Source organism: Mustela nivalis (genome assembly GCF_964662115.1).
Source record: "Mustela nivalis genome assembly, contig: HAP1_SCAFFOLD_819, whole genome shotgun sequence".
Lineage (NCBI taxonomy): Eukaryota > Metazoa > Chordata > Mammalia > Carnivora > Mustelidae > Mustela > Mustela nivalis.
Genome location: NW_028135845.1, coordinates 184934 through 201712, shown reverse-complemented (window position 1 = coordinate 201712; position 16779 = coordinate 184934). Strand labels below are relative to the sequence as shown.

General features: G+C 46.5%; 1 protein-coding gene across 1 annotated transcript in view; it reads left to right on the top strand.

The window, feature by feature from the left end:
* The first annotated feature begins 6024 nt into the window (after positions 1-6024).
* Positions 6025-16779, top strand: part of LHFPL4 (LHFPL tetraspan subfamily member 4) — a 33823-nt gene continuing 23068 nt past the window's right edge. The window contains exons 1-2 of the mRNA XM_082750233.1: positions 6025-6173; positions 7075-7574. Coding sequence (XP_082606359.1) covers positions 7169-7574 — 406 coding nt within the window. The 5' untranslated portion in view covers positions 6025-6173; positions 7075-7168. The remainder of the gene's footprint in view (positions 6174-7074; positions 7575-16779) is intronic.

Below are 16779 nucleotides of genomic sequence, written 5' to 3'. Positions count from 1 at the left end.
GGGGGGGGGGGTGTCTCTGCTCAGCAGGGAGCCTGCTTCCCGTCCTCTCTCTCTGCCGGCCTCTCTGCCTACTTGTGATCTCAGTCTGTCAAATAAATAAATAAAATCTTTTTTAAAAAATGTGAGGCTAAGGAGTTATTCAGTTTTATAGACTAGTAAAATGAGGTTCAAGGAATTTACATAACATACTATTCAAACCCACACAGCTATTGGGTATCAGGGTTAGAGTACAACTACCCATTGTCTGACTCCATAGTTCTGGTGCCATTCTGCAGGTACTCGGGAACTTTGGATAGTTCAATGCGAGTGTTAAATGCATGAGTATTGACCAAGGTAGTCCCAGGTTTGAATCCTGGAACTCCCACTTTTTTGCTATGCGGTAATAATGACAAATCACTTTTGAATGTTCTGCAAGTGATCAGCACTTTTTGTGCACAATATCTCGTTCAAGACTCCTGAAAACTCTCAGAGGGAGAATCTACTATTATCATCATCCCCATTTTACAGATGAGGAAACTGATTAAGAATCTGGGCTCTGGAGCAGGACTTCTGAAGCGAAATCTCAGCTCTCTTAATTGTTAGAGGTATGACTTTGGGCAAATTGCTCAACTTCAGTGTCCCCCTCTGTAAAATGGGCATATAATAGTACCTACCTGTATTAGTTTGTCAGGGCTGCCATAACAAAATACTACAGACTGAGTGCCTTAAACAAACAGATGAATTTTCTCACCATTCTGGTGGCTAGAAGTCCAAGATCAAGACATCAGAAAGTTTGGTTTCTTCTGAGGCCGCTCTCTTTGGCTTGTATATGGCCACTTTCTTGCTGTATCCTCCACGGTCATCCTGTGGTCTCTGTGTTGTCTGTGTCCCAATATCCTCTTATAAGGACACCAGTGATACTGGATTATGGTCTGCCTGTATGATCTAATTTTACCTTCATCACCTCTTCAAAGTTTTTTTTTATTCTTAAGTAATCTCTATACCCAGTGTGGGGCTCGAACTCATAACCCCAAGGTTAAGAATTGCATGCTCCTCCAACAGACTGAGCCAACCAGGTGCCCCTCCTTCATCACCACTTTATTTTTATTTTTATTTTTTTTATAGATTTTATTTATTTATTTGAGAGAGAGAGAGACAGTGAGAGAAAGCATGAGCGAGGAGAACGTCAGAGAGCAAAGCAGACTCCCCATGGAGCTGGGAGCCTGATGCGGGACTTGATCCCAAGACTCCGGGATCATGACCTGAGCTGAAGGCTGTCGTTCAACCAACTGAGCCACCCAGGCGTCCCTTCATCACCACTTTAAAGTTGCTGTCTCAGGATGCCCGAGTGGCTCAGTAAGTTAAGCATCTGCCTTTGGCTTAGGTCATGATCCTGGGGTCCTGGTATCAAGCCCATGTCAGGCTTCCTGCTCAGTGGGGAGTCTACCTCTGCTTCCCCCACCATCACTCCCGTTGTTGCTTGGCCTCTCTCTCTCAAATAAAAAAAATAAAATCCTAGGGCGCCTGGGTGGCTCAGTGGGTTAAAGCCTCTGCCTTCGGCTCGGGTCATGGTCTCAGGGTCCTGGGATAGAGCCCTGCATCCAGCTCTCTGCTCGGCAGGGAGCCTGATTCCTCCCTCTCTCTCTGCCTGCCTCTCTGCCTACTTGTGATCTCTGTCTGTCAAATAAATAAGTAAAATCTTTAAAAAAAAAAAATCCAGGGGCACCTGGGTGGCTCAGTGGGTTAAAGCCTCTGCCTTCGGCTCAGGTCATGATCCCAGGGTCCTGGGATCAAGCCCTGCATCGGGCTCTTTGCTCAGCAGGGAGCCTGCTTCCTCCTCTCTCTCTGCCTGTCTCTCTGCCTACTTCTGATCTCTCTCTGTTAAATAAATAAAATCTTAAAAAAAAAAATAAAAAAAAAAAGTCTCCTGTCTCAAAAAAAAAAACAAAAAAAGATTCTGTCTCCCTTTGCTCCTCCCCTCCTCCCCTCACATACATGTTTGCTCTCTCTTTCTCTCTAAAAAAGAAATAAAATAATAATAATGACAGTTATCAAAATATCTAAAAAAAAATGAAGTCTCTGTCTCCAAATACAGTCACAATCTTAGGTACTGGAGGTTAGGACTTCAACATATGAATTTTGGGGGGAGAAGGGTATATAGTTCAGGTCAGGTCAAAACACTATGTCACAGGGCTATTGTGAAGATCGAATGAAACAATACATGTCAAGAAAGTTCAGGAGACTTAGAATGTTGTAAGAGCTTATCCAACATTTGACGTAGTTGAACACTTAATTTGGGCATAAGAGTATCCAGTAAGTTATCTTTTCTTACTAGGATATTGGCTGGAAGTGCCCTGGGGTCTTCTCTTCTCATCCAGGTGCTCAGTCCAGCATCACCCTTGCCTTATAATCCATAGTCCTCATTTTACTCCCCCAGCTGTTCTATTCTGATCTGGCCCCTCCCTGGGGTCAAAGAGAGGTTCTTTCTGTAGAGCGTTCTCAATCTTTCTTTCTGTAACTGCTCCAAGGTTAGTTTTTAAAACAAGGAGACATTCTGTGCCACCTACTCACAGCTCAGCAAGTGCTTTTCCAATACTGCTGCTATTTCTAATCCTTGGGCAAGCCACTTATTAAAATTTAATGACAATCACTTACATTTATAAAGCCATGTTCAGTTTACAAAGCTCCTTTCCATCCATTACCTCTTTTAATTCTCAATACATCTGTAGGTAGGAAGTATGTTTTTCTCCATTTTACAAAGGAAGAAAATAAGGCTCTGAGGAGTAGCATCATCGTCCAGCAGCAGAGATGGGCCTCAAATTCTGGCTTTTTATTCCATTATGTCAGGAGTAGCTCCCCTATTCAGGCATCCTTCTACAATATAAGCAATCCATTAAACCAGCTCTGCTCTCTTTTGGGAGATATAGTTAAGTTATTTAGGACTATTTTGATTGGAAGGGACAAAACCCCAACTCAAACTGGCCTAAGCAAAACCTGAATGTATTGGCTCACCAGACAGAACAACCCGGAAGGAGGTCTTCAGGCATGGATGGATCCAGGTGTTCAAACTGTGTCATCAGAACCATCTCTCTCCATTTCTTACCTTCCTATTTGTTCACATTATTCTTAGACAAATTCTCTGCTTAGGGTGTCAAAGACAGCCCCCAGTAGCTGAAGCTTATCATTCTTTTAGCTCAACAAATTCAACAGAGAGACAACACCTCTTTCTTGCAAATTTAACAAATGCCCAGATATCAATCTCAACTATTTGGGTTGGCTTCTGGGCCCACCTCTGAACCAATCATTGTGTTTAGAACAATGGAGTATTCTCATTGTCCAGGCCTGATCATTTGCCCCTCTCTGGGGAAGAGTATAATGGTGGTGGTGGGGTGAATCTCACCAAACATAGGGACTGAATGAGGGGAAAAGGAGTACCAATGTCAGAGGCAGTATGGATGGTGGACAGATCTCTACAGGGTGGCTTTGCTTTGCAGAGCTGGAATAGAGAAACCAGTGAGGAACTAAGGGCCCAACTCTGCAAGAATCCCAGTTCTTCCCTTGAGAGTGGTAAGTGGGCTTCTGTATAGGTCCCCCCCCCCCCTGCCCGCCAGACTGCCTGGTTTCACAGAGCAGGATAGGAAAAAAAAAAGGTGATAATTCATGGCAGAGTAAGGAGAAAAGATGGAGCTTCTGGCTCCAGTAACTTAAGTTGAGAATAGTACCCAAACCAGGAGTATCCACAGAAGGAGACTTTGAGGATGACCCCTTCCCTGATCCCTCCTCCTAGCACCTTCTATCTCCCCCAAAAGTTGTGAGCTCCAGGAGGGGAGGGACCACATCTGTTTTACCTACCATCTCATCCCAGGGCTAGCAGTGTTGAGCTGGTACATTACAGGAGACATTTCCTTACTTACTGCATGATGTACAAATGGATTAGGCTGATCAGTCTACTTGGCAGAATCAACACATCTTTGTTCAAGTCAGTCCCCTCTTTGGCCTCTGTTCTCCAGCTGCCAAGATGGGGTGAAGTGGGGGGAAGGTGGAGAATGATACTCTCTCCTCAGCTCCTTGGTTCCAGGATCTTAGGATTCTCAGGAAACAGCCAGGATGCCCTCTGCAAGGAGCCAGTGGAAGGGGAAACCAAATTTATTGAGAACTCTGTGCTCAGATGAGACGACTTCACATGGATCTGAGTTGCCCAAACTGTGGAGCCCATTTCATGAACCTCATAAGTTTGTTTTAAAATTTGAGAAGGAGAGATGGCAGTTTAGTAGGAGGAACCTAGGCTAGCTTATCCTTCAAACAAAACTAGATAACTATCAAATCAGTCTGAATACCCAAGAAGTCAACTGGAGGACTGACAGAACAAACCTCCACAACTAGAAGGAGAGAAGAGGCCACATCAAGGAAGGGAATTTATAGGAAAATATTGCTTTATGGAATAATCCCAAACTAAAATACATTTTATTTTAAATAAAAATGGATATTTAATCTCATAGCTAAATTACTGATTATATATTTGCTGAGCTGACTTAAGGGTTCAGAAAATTGTATCAAGAGTTTTATTTTTTTACTTCAAAGCCTTCTTTTATTTATTTATTTATTTATTTAACAGAAACAGAGAGAGAGAGAGAGATCACAATTAGGCAGGTGGGGGGCGGGGGAAGCAGGCTCCCTGCTGAGCAGAGAGCCCGAGGTGGGGTTGGAAGGTTCGATCCTAGGACCTTGAGATCATGACCTGAGCCGAAGGTAGAGGCTTAACCCACTGAGCCACCCAAGTGCCCCACTTCAAAGCCTTCTTAATAAAGTCTTTTTACTAAAAAATAAAATAAAATTTGGGATGGAATTAACTCTGCTTATGTTTTATTGTGCCAAAATGAGGACATTAAAAAAAACACCCTATCATCAAACAAACTTAAGAAAAAATTAACTATCATCAACACTTCGTTAAAAAGGAATTTTTACACAGAAAGCAGGAAGCACACAGTCTCAGGGGGGAAAAAGAACAGTGTCTCTACCCCTGGAAAAGACATTTGGCAACTTTACATAGTTATTTTTTCAGAAGATACATGTACATTTCATCAGACCGGCCCCTGTGCAAGGTTCAGTATTTGGAACCTACTAACAGATTATTTTTCAACCCCACCCCTTGCATCCACGTGCCTGTGAAATGGGGCTTAATCTGCCCACTTTGCCGATGGGGAAACAAAGGTTCAGAGAGCCCCAGTGCAAGGTTACAGAGGTAGTAAACAGCAGTCAGAGTTTGTCTGAACGCCAACCCTCAGAGTCTTGGCAGATCCTAAGCCAAAAGTTATTCCCCTTCAGGGAAAGAAATGACCCACACTGGCTCCCTTGGAGTGCCCCCAGGGTGTTCTTGGCCTGACCTTGGGCCTGGACTTGTACGCTTTGTTCTTTAACACATCTTAATCATGTGCTCACTTCATGCCAGGCACTCCGGAAAGTCCAGGGAGGGAAACCAGCATGTTCCCAGCCACCTTCCCTCTTGTCCCGCATACTCACCCTGGGTCTTGTTCTCCAGGCCCAGCTCCTTCCACTAGCGGGCAACGAATCCCTATTGCGGGCGTGGGATGCTAACAGTTTTGGGGGTTCCCTCTCCCAGGGGTGTTGGCAGTTTCCAAGGAGACTCTGGGAACCTTCAACGCCTCCAAGACCCAAAGGGCTGAAAGCGTAATGGTGTAACCCGAGGCACTGTGTTAGGTTATAGGAAAGGTAATACGGGAGCAAAGGATCAGTTCAAACCCTATCAAATAATACTCGGTTCGGTCCCTCCCCCATTCTCATGAGCTCTGCGGGGGCCCACAAGCCCCGCAGCTCAGGCTGGAAGAAGGGGGGTGACGCCCAAGCCAAAGGGCCTACTGTGTAAGGGGCTTATTGCTCCGGCTGGGGGACTCCTGGGACGGTGCCCACCCCTTCCCCTGACTGCCAGAACCTGGAGCGCCCCTCCCCCGTTTCGCCCCGCCCCGCACGCCCGAGGCGGGAACGCGCCTCCGACGAGCCGCGCCGGTGCACGAGAGCGCGCGCCTCGGCGCGGGAGCGCGCCCCGGGGAGAACCCGAGCAAGATGGAGGCCGCGCCGAGGCCGCCTCCTGGGCCGAGGCAGCAGCTGCTGGGAGCGCCGAGCCGGGGCGCCTAGGCCGTGCCAGTCCCGGACCCACTGCTCCGGACCGGGCCCAGGTTGGTCTCCCCGCACCCCGTCCCCGCGGCCGCAAGCTGCGCGCGCGTCCGGCCTGGGCGCGGGGCAGCCGCCCCCCACCCCCACCCTCGGCCCTACCCCTGCCCGGCGGCTCCCCAGCACTCGCGGGATAACCTCTGCCCACAGTCCGCCCCTCGAGGCCCGGGCTGCCTGCCGGCCCCAGTCCCTCGTACCCTTGGCCTGGAAAACCTCTCTCCTCAGCCCTGGCCCGCCAATCCTAGGCTTCCCCTAGCTTACATCCAGTCCTGTCTTCTGTGGGATCCCCCCAGACCCCCGCCTTGTGTTCAAACCCTGTAGTCCCGGCCCTCGACTCTCCGCTAGCCTCATCCTGATTCCTCCACTTCGCCCTCCCTGTCCCAGCCCCCATATCACCTTCCCAGTCCCCCAGTATCAGCCCCTCATATCCCCTTCCTATTCCCGCATAGAAGCACCAACCCCCCCTCTCCACAGCGCCTTTCTAGACGCCCAATACCAATCTTCTTTTACCCCTAATACCAGTTCCCAATTTCCTTTCCAAGCTCCATGTATACAGCCCCTCTGCTAATCCCCCAGTACCGGTCCTCAGCCTCCATTCCATCTACCCATGGTTCCTTACTACTCGCCCAGTTCTGGCCCCCAAACCCCTTCCCCAACACCCCTATGACCACTTTCTAGCTGGCCCCCACTTCCAGCTCCCATATTCACATCCCACCCCCCTCATCCCAGCCCCCCAACTTTCACATGTCCCTTACCTAGGCCTCCAGTTGGAGATCTTTACTCCCCTCAGACACCGCCCCAACACTCAGGACCCCCTCCTGGTCCCTCCATACTACCCCCTAGATACCCCCAGCCCCTCCTTCGAGAGTCCCTTGGCTCAGGGCCGCTTCTCGCGTGCGTCCCCAGCTCCCGCCCGTCAGACCGGCAGCCCGGCGGTCGGTCCCGGGCCGGCGGCCCCCGCCAGCCGCCGTCGCCGCCGCCGGCCCCGCCCCCGGGCACCATGCTGCCCTCGCAGGAGGCCTCCAAGCTCTACCACGAGCACTACATGCGGAACTCGCGGGCCATCGGCGTGCTATGGGCCATCTTCACCATCTGCTTCGCCATCATCAACGTGGTGGTCTTCATCCAGCCCTACTGGGTGGGCGACAGCGTGAGCACCCCCAAGCCTGGCTACTTCGGCCTCTTCCACTACTGTGTGGGCAGCGGGCTGGCGGGCCGCGAGCTCACCTGCCGAGGCTCCTTCACCGACTTCAGCACCATCCCGTCCGGCGCCTTCAAGGCAGCCGCCTTCTTCGTGCTGCTCTCCATGGTGCTGATCCTCGGCTGTATCACCTGCTTTGCGCTTTTCTTCTTCTGCAACACGGCCACGGTCTACAAGATCTGCGCCTGGATGCAGCTCTTGGCAGGTAGGGGAGGGGTGGGGGTGGGCCCCTAGAACAGGCTCCCAAGACTGGGCTTCTTCCTTCCAGGACCCCTTCTTGGAAGGGTCAGAGAGATTTTGCTCCTCTGTCTAAAGACACACCTCCTTGGCTGTCCCTCAGCAGCCATTGGGAGGGGATTTATGAGAGAAACACCTTGGGGCAGGAGGCAGAGCCTTAGAGCTAGGTCTTTGAGTTTGTGTGCTTGGATATGGGCAGACTGTAGTTACTGATGGGTTAGTGTTATGTTAGACTGTCTGTGGGTCTCTGAGAGTCTCTTTTGGCTGTCTTAGGGGAAATAATTACCTGAATGAGGAGTTACTTTAGGAATGAGCAATTTCTATTGTATCAAAAAGAGCATGAGTAGGGGGAATCAGGAGATCTGACTTTGACCTTTATCTTGCTGACATTATCAACTTGGGTGTTTCACTTTACTTCTCTGAGGCTAGGCTTCCACATCTGTAAAACAATGGAGAAGATTCCAAGAACAAATGAAAGAGTATCTTGTAAACTTTGAAGTTCTGTATTAAGATAAAGGAGCTTAGGAAGATATGCAAGTATATAATGTCTATCCAGTGTTGAAATGTGGGTAGTGGATGGCATGGGGGTCTTGGGAGGGCAATTTCTCCACCTGATACCCCCCACCCAATACAGGAAGGGTTCTGGTGCTATGCCCAATGAGAATAAATCCCTGGAATCCTTTGAGATGTTTAGCTAGAACAGACATCTTGTTCTAAGAACCAGAGAAGGGACCTTTGGGTAAGAGAACTGCTGAGACTGTATTTCAGGATCCGTTAAAGTCCCTACCCCCACCTACCTTTCGATCGAAGGCAGATTTTGAAGATTCAGCAGCTTGGGCATTTGCCTAAGTGCAGGCAGGAGAGAATTGGGCTGGGGAGAGTGAGGTCAGGATATAGCAGGAACAGGGGAGGAGGACTGGTGAGGTTAGGAAAAGTTTGGAGCCCTCCAGGAATGAGAAAAAGTAGGGAAAATGTGATGATCATATAGTAGAGATGGTTTTTCAAAATAAGCACCTCAGGGCATTCAACAAGTGTGGGCCTCTTCAAAGAGACTCCCTGCAGGAAGTGTTATATCACTTGCTGATGATTCCACTGCTCAAAACATTGTAGGAAATTGTCCTCGGAGAGTGGGGTGTGTTTTCTTGAACATCATCATTGAGGGAAACCTCCATCTTTTGAAGGAGGAATATGATTTTTCGGAAATGGCTGGAAGTTGCTTAGGACCAAGTGTAGAAAATACAATTGTGATCAAATTGAGAATTGTCACTTGGGATGAAAGCCAAGGTATGAGAGCAAAACCATGAGGCTGGTTTGCTTCCCCAAGAGGACCTTTACAAATACAGGGAGGAATTACTGTCCCACTGGAAGAATTTCTCAAAGTCTCAGAAGGACTACTTTGAAGAAAGTGTTAATTCAGATGAGGACATTGTAATGAGCTTGTTTCAAATCTATCTCACTCCATCTACTTAGATGTGAGTCTTCTAGGATCTTTGAAGGTGAGAAAGGAGAATTGTAGAGTGTAGGGGGTATGTCTCCATATTTCTCTGTGGCACATAGAAGGTAATTTTATGTATTTCTATTCTATTCTTCCTCCAAAGACAAGCTAGAAGGAATATATACCTACCTGGAATCCTCAATCCCTCACCCTTAATTTGGAGTCTGCAGAAGGGATGCTTACCTCTTGGCCTTCCAATTCTCTGTAATTTAGGTGGGTTTAATCTTAGGAATTTGATGAAGTGTCCAATAACCCCATGTAATTACAGAATTTCAGGGATCATAGAGATCAGCTCCTTCAAATCCCATCTTCCCCTCCCCCCATTTTAGAGAGAGGAGACTGAGACTAGAGAAAAGGTCTTACCCAAAGTCTCATTGCCAGGAAGGGAGTAAACTAGGTCTTGACTCCTGGCCTGGTGTTCTTTCCCTTGTGTTGTTGTCCTGAGAGCTGTGGAGTTCAGTTAGCAGAGTTGAGCAGTTTATTTCATTTTGGTTAGAGATTTCTGAGTTCTCTGGGTAAGTGAACAATTCACTTCGTTTAATGAAGTGACATTAGGACTGGAGCTAGAGCACTGGACTACGAGTCATGGAATGGGGTCTTGCTTGGCTGATTCTGCCTGAGTGATTCACCCTGCAGTAGTAAGCAATTGTTTTTAGCTTAAATCTCAGTTTTGTCATTCTTACAGTGGGAGACTAATCAGTTACATTAGTGGATTCAAGGTATCTCTTTTAGCCTTGTGTGTCTCCTAAAACAGCTCTTTTGCCAAGATCATTCTGTTCAGAAGGTAAGAAATCAGTCATTCTCAGAGGAAATGCAGAGTGGCAAAGGACCTTGTTTATATCAGGAAAGAATTAGAATTCTTGTTCAAGTAAACTTTTATTCAAGTATTTTAGATTCTTCTAAGTGTAGAGCCCTGGACTATTGGGAAAATTCAGAGATACTTATTCCTCGATTTATTCTTTATCTGCTCTGTGATCATCCCTGTGCTAGGGGCGACAATACTGAGATAATCCTGATCCCCAAGGATTTAGGTCTATATGATGAGATCTGCACTCTCAGGAAGCTTACCATCTAGTTGGATCACTAAAAAATGTTCGGCATTTTTTCAGTGACAAGTGGCAGAAATCCAACTCAAAATGGCTTAAATAAATAAAAGTCAAATAAAATAGGGATGGTAGGGTTTTTGGCTCACATAAAGTATCTTTCTTTATGAGTATCTTGCTTCAGGGGTTCCTGGCTGACTCAGTCAGTGGAGTATGGTACTCTTGATCTCATGATTAAGTTTGAGCCCCGCGTTGTATGTAGAGATTACTTAAAAATAAATTTTCAAAAAAAAAAAAAAAGAAAAAGGTAACTTGCTTTAGGCATGGATGGATCCAGATACTCAAATAATGCTATTAAGAAAATGTCTATTGCCATTTCTTGGTTCCTCTGTGTCAGCTCATTTTTAAAGTCCACTTCTCTCCTAAAGGTGATAAATAAGGCTACTTACAGCTTGGAATTTACATTGCTTTAGCTTAGCAATGCCTGTGGGAAAAGAACATCTGTTAGTCAGTGGTTCCAGCAAAAGTTCCAGGGCTGATTCTCATTGGCCCATGCTTTGGCCAAGGATTCACCTCTTAGTTAATCAATATGACTTTGTCTAAGGCTTCAACCATATTCCCGTCCCTGGAACACATGGACCAACAGTGGAGAAAGGTCAGCTCCTGAAAAGAGAAATCAAGTGTAACTGCTGGTAGGACAGGTGCAGACAGAAAAGCCTCACTCTGGAGAGTCTAAGCACTAATATGTCCTGGCTGTAAGTGCTGGGGAAACCTGGGAGGTGGCCCCTTCACTGGGAGGTGGGGCTTGAGTGGGAGGTGCAGATGTGTACAGGTGCGAGGTGGGGGAGAGCATTCTGAATGGAGAGGAAGATCATGGGCAGAGACACGGAGGTGAGAAAACCACATGTGGCTTGGGGGTGACCTCCACCTAGGGGAGGAGGAGAGGAGAGGGGAGGAAGGAATGACAGAGGCTACAGAGTACAAGTCTCTGAATAGTAGGTCAGGCATTTGAACTTTCATCAGCAGGCAGCTCAAAGCTACTACAACTCTTGTTATTATTCAGGAAAAACAGTTAATATTTTCTTAGCCTTTGCTGTATGCTAGACCATGTGCTAGACATGGACATGAGTACTATTACTTAATCCTCACAGTGATATGGAGTAGGTACCGTTATTACTCTTTTGTAGAAGAGAACACTAAACCTCAGAGATGAGTCATTTGTCCAAGGTCATACAGAATGTAAGTGGGAGAACTAGGGTTGTAACTTGGGCTGTCTGATTCGAAAGGCCAAGGATTTATGAAGGCATTATAGAGGGGCATTAGTGATGGGGGCAGTGGCAGGAGGTTTTAGGCATAACACTCAAATGTTAAGCAGAGAGGCTGAAAACCCAGGTGGCTCTTTGTGGAGTCAGGGGCCAGCTTCTCTGGGTACCTCTGCTACTCTGGACCTGGTCTTTCCCACTTAGTGAGAATACACAAGGTACCAGCTTTGACATTAGACATTTCCATATTTGTTAGACAGTGCATGTTCATTTGTTAAAGTGACTTGACCAGGGGCACCTGGGTGTCTCAGTGGGTTAAAGCCTCTGCCTTCGGCTCGGGTCATGAACCCAGGGTCCTGGGATCGAGTCCCGCATTGGGCTCTCTGCTCAGCAGGGAACCTGCTTCCCCCTCTCTCTCTCTGTGCCTGCCTCTCTGCCCACTTGTGATCTGTCTGTCAGATAAATAAATGAAATCTTAAAAAAAAAAATAAATAAAGTGACTTGACCAAAGGTCACACATCTAGTGAAAGGTGAAGCTGAAACTTAAAACAAGTCTGAATGGATCTAGTTCTTGCTCTTACAACCAAATGAACCTGGGAGAGGATACACAAATCCCAGGACAGAGCCATCAGCTGTCTGTGCTCAGTGTTCACCCATGGGCTTGTGGGGTTAGCCAAGGGAAGGTTGCTGGCTGAAGTAGAGGTTCAAGCTGGAAGCCTGGTTGAGAGTCCGGGGGTATAATGTGGGGTAGGGGTTTAAGAGCAGAGGACTTAGAATTCTCTCTCTGCTCCTTCCCAGTTGTGTGGCCTTGGATAAGTGGGTTTTCCTCTCTAGGTCTCAGTTTCCTTATTGTAAAAGGGAGATTATTGCTATTGTTTTTAAAGATTTTATTTTATTTTTATTTTATTTTATTTTATTTATTTTTTAAGATTTTATTTATTTATTTGACAGAGAGAGATGACAAGCAGGCAGAGAGGCAGGCAGAGAGAGAGGAGGAAGCAGGCTCCCTGCCGAGCAGAGAGCCCGATTTGGGGCTCGATTCCAGGACCCTGGGATCATGACCCGAGCCCAAGACAGTGGCTTAACCCACTGAGCCACCCAGGCGTCCCAAAGATTTTATTTTTAAGTAGTCCTACATCCAACGAGGGGCTCAAACTCACAACCCTGAGTTCAAGAGTCCTGTGCTCTACTGACTTAGCCAGCCAGGGCCCCAGGGGCGATTACTGTTGTATTTACTTCAAGTGGCAGAAAGAAACAAAATGATGGCTGTAAAAGCACCGAATGTGTTCATAGTGGACAGTGGGTATTCACTAAACAGTCACATCATCTCTGTGATACAGCCTAAGTGAAGAGCAGCTTGTGAGGAGCTCTTGCTGCTCAGGTGGGAGAGTTTGAACTTGCTTGGATGATCAAAGGCCTTGAGAAGTCAGAAACTGCCAACTGAAAAGGGTCTTGCCAATTAGCTGCCCAGCTGCCTCATTTTACAGAGGAAGAAAAAAAAATCTAGTCCTGGAGAGAAGAAACAAGTTCATGTCACAAAGTGAGGCTCTGCTTCCCACAGAAGGGAGATGATTCGGACCATAATTCATTCAGTACTGAGCACCTGCAGTAGGTCCGGCCCCGCTCGGTGGCTGGAGTCACAGCCCGGGACAGTACAGTGGGCGCTGAGGGAGACCAAATGTGGGGATGGTGGCGGGGGGTTGGCGATCTGAGGACGAGTACCTTCCAGCCTTCCAGGTGTGTGCCTTCATCACCAGGGGTTTTCTGGGATGGAAGCAGCAAGGTCGCTGCAGGTTGCCCTATTTACCCACATTTCTCCCCATTTCTCTGGCGGTTTGTTTAGGATTTGGTTTGGGAGTCTGTTCACCTAGTACATCTCTGTCGCATGGGCATGAGCTGCTGAGCACATCGAGGGGATTTCTTTCTTCCCCGGCTCCATTGTCTTTCTTCCTTCCCCACCTGTCCCCTCTTTCCTTTTTTCCACTCTCCCTCCCTGCACCCTTCCTTTCTCACATCCGTCCTTTACTGACGGCCTCCTCTGTGTCGGGCACAGAGCTGGCTGGCCTCTGGCAATCCAGAGTAAGAGTCCCCGCTGCCACACAGCTCACAGGGTCATGGGAGAGGCAGGGAAGAAGACAGATCTTCGCTCCTGTGTGCATGGCATGTGAAATGACTGAATCAAGCCGAGAGTATTCTGGGGGCACAAAGGGAACACAGTTAAGGACAGCCAGGGAAGTCTTCCAAAAAGTTCCAGCATTTGAGCTGAGTCTTAGGAGGATGGGCCGGAAAGAGAAGGGCAGCCAGGCAGAAGAGACAGGCGTGAAGATAGAAAATAGCTTGGTGTGTTTTATGTTTTGGGGACTACCAACAATTAGGGCAGGGAGTGGTGAGTGTTCAGAATGGGAAGCTGGACAGTGGAGGCTTCTAGGCCATGGTCGGGAGTTTATGGACTTCATCTGCCAGCATGTATTTTTTTGAAGGTTTTTTGGGGGGAATAATTAATCAGACACATGATACAAAATTCAAAAGGGAAAAAAGGTAGACAATCAGACCTCAGTCTTCCTTCCTGTCCTCATTCCCCAGTGGTCCTCCCAGAGTTCTCTGGGGCAGCCACTGTCACCAGTGCCTTTAGTATCTCTTCCAAGAAAGCTCAGAAATAGACATGCAAATGCAAACACATTATTATTGTTATTATTATTGCTAAAATGGCATATTAGTTATCTATAACTGTATAACAAATTACTCCAAAACTTAGTGGCTTAAAGCAACAGGCCATTATTTTTTCAGTTTCTGTGCGTCCCAGGAATTTGGGAGCAGCTCAGATGGGCAGTTGTGGTTCAGGGTTGCTCCTAAAGTTATAACCAAGACTGCAGCAGGGGCTGTGGTCATCTAAGAGCATCTGGGGCTGAAGAACCCACTTCTGAGCGCTTTCATGTGTTGGCAGGAGACCTCAGAATGAGTGACTAAGGAGAGAGAAAGGAAGATGCTACACTGCCCCGCTCTCCTTTTTTTTTTTTTTTTTTTTGGTAGCGGTTTTATTGCGCTATAACTCTATGCCATATAGGTTATCCATATGAAGTGTATAATTTAGTGGTTTTCAGCATATTTATAGAGTTGTACAACCATTACCACAACCAGTTGTAAGATATTTTCATTACCTCAAGAAGCCTTATACCCTTTAGGTCTCACCCCGGCAAAGCTTTCCCACCCAACCTTCCCAGGCTCTACGCAGGCACTAACTGACTTTCTGTCTCTCTATCTTAGCCTGTTCTGGCCATTTCATAGAAATGAAATAATTCAAGGGCACCTGGCTGCCTCAGTCTGTGGAGCGTGCAACTCTTGATCTGAGGGTTGTGGGTTCAAGCTCCACGTTGGGTGTAGATTTTACTTAAAAATAAATTAAAAAAAAATTTTTTTAAGATTTTAATTTATTTATTTACTTGAGAGAGAGTGAGAATGACAGAGTTCACAGAGGGACGGGAGAAGCAAACTCCCTGCTGAGCAGAGAGCCCAATATGGGTCTTGATCCCAGGACCTTGAGATTATGACCTGAGCCGAAGGCAGAAGCTTAACCGACTGAGCCACCCAGGAGCCCCTTAAAAATAAAATCTTAGGGACGCCTGGGTGGTTCAGTAGGTTAAGGGGCTGCCTTCTGCTTAGGTCATGATCCCGTGGTCCTGGGATCGAGTCCCACATCGGGCTCCTTGCTCAGCGGGGAGCCTGCTTCTCCCTCTGCCTCTGCCTGCCACTCTGTTTGTGTTCACTCTCTCTGACAAATAAATAAATGAAATCTTACCAAAAAAATAAAATCTTAAAAAAAAAAAAACAACCCAAAACCCAAACAAATGAAATCCTTCAACATGCAGTCCTTGCAGCTTCTTTCGTTTCACAGGATGTTTCCAAGGTTCATTCATGTCGTAGCACCTGCCAGCACTTTATTCCAGTGTTGAAATGTATAGATAGACCACATTTTGTTGATTCATTCATGGATTGATGGACATTTGGGTTGTTTCAACTTTTTGGCCGTTATAAATAGTGCTGCTGTGAACGCTGATGTACAACTTTCTGCATGGATGCACGTGGTCATTTCTCTTGGGTAGATACTTAGGAGTGGAATTGGTGGCTCAAATGGCAACTCTATATTTGACGTTTTGAGAAACTTCCAGGTTTTCCAAAGTGGCAGCAGTATTGTACATTTCCAGGAGCAGTGTATGAGGGTTCCTATTTCTTCATACCTCATCAGCACTGTTGTTACCAGATGTTTTTAAATTATAGCCATCCTACCGGCTGTGGACTGGTGTCTCATTGTGGTTTTGATTTGTATTTCCCAAATGATTCATGGTGTTGAGAGTCTTTTCATGTGCTTATTGGCCATTTGTATATCTTCTTTGGAGAAACATCTATTTAGATCCTTTGCCCATTTTTTAAACTGGGTTATTTTTCTTTTTATTATTGAGTTAAGAGTTCTTTGTATATTTTTGATACAAGTCCCTTATCAGATATACGATTTGCAAATATTTTCTTCCATTCTGTGGCTGTCTTTTGTCTCTCTTGATAGTTCTCTTTGAAATACAAAAGTTTTTAATTTGTACAAAATCCGGTTTATCTCTTTTTTCCTTGTGTTGCTTGTGCTTTTGGTGGCATATCTAAGAATCTTTTACAAATCCAAAGGCACAAAAAAATTTTTTTTAAAAGATTTTATTTATCTATTTGAGAGAGAGAAAGCATGAGAGCTCGAGCCGGGGGAGGGGTAATGGGAGAGGGAGAAGCCGACACCCTGCTGAGCAGGGACCTAAAGCGGGGGATGGGGAGGATGGGGGGGTGGGGGGGTGGGGGGGATGGTGCTTAACTAACTGAGACACCCAGGCACCCCAACCGACGCAAAAAATGTACCTCTGTTTTTACCAAGGAGTTTATAGTTTTACCTCTTACATTTAGGTGTCTGATCATTTGAGTTAATTTTTGTGTGTAGGGTAAGGTTGCATGTAGCTCCCCTATTGTCCCAGCACCATTTATGGAAAAGATGATTCTCTTTCAATTGAATAGTCTTGGCATCCTTGTCAAAACTCAGTTAACCATAGATGCATGGGTTTACTTCTGGACTCTGTTCTATTCCACTGATCTATATGTCTGTCCTTACGCAAGTACCAGAATATCCTGATGACTGCTGTTTTGTAGTGAGTTTTCAAATCAGGAAGTATGAGTCTTCCAACTGTGTTCTATTTTGAAGATTGTTTTGGCCATGACACTGCCTTTTATGTCCCAATCAAGATATCACATACCATCACCCCACCATACTCTGTTGTTTAGGATTGTTCCACTTTAGTGTATAAAGAGCTATTTTTTCTCAAGAGCTACAAAATACACTTTTGT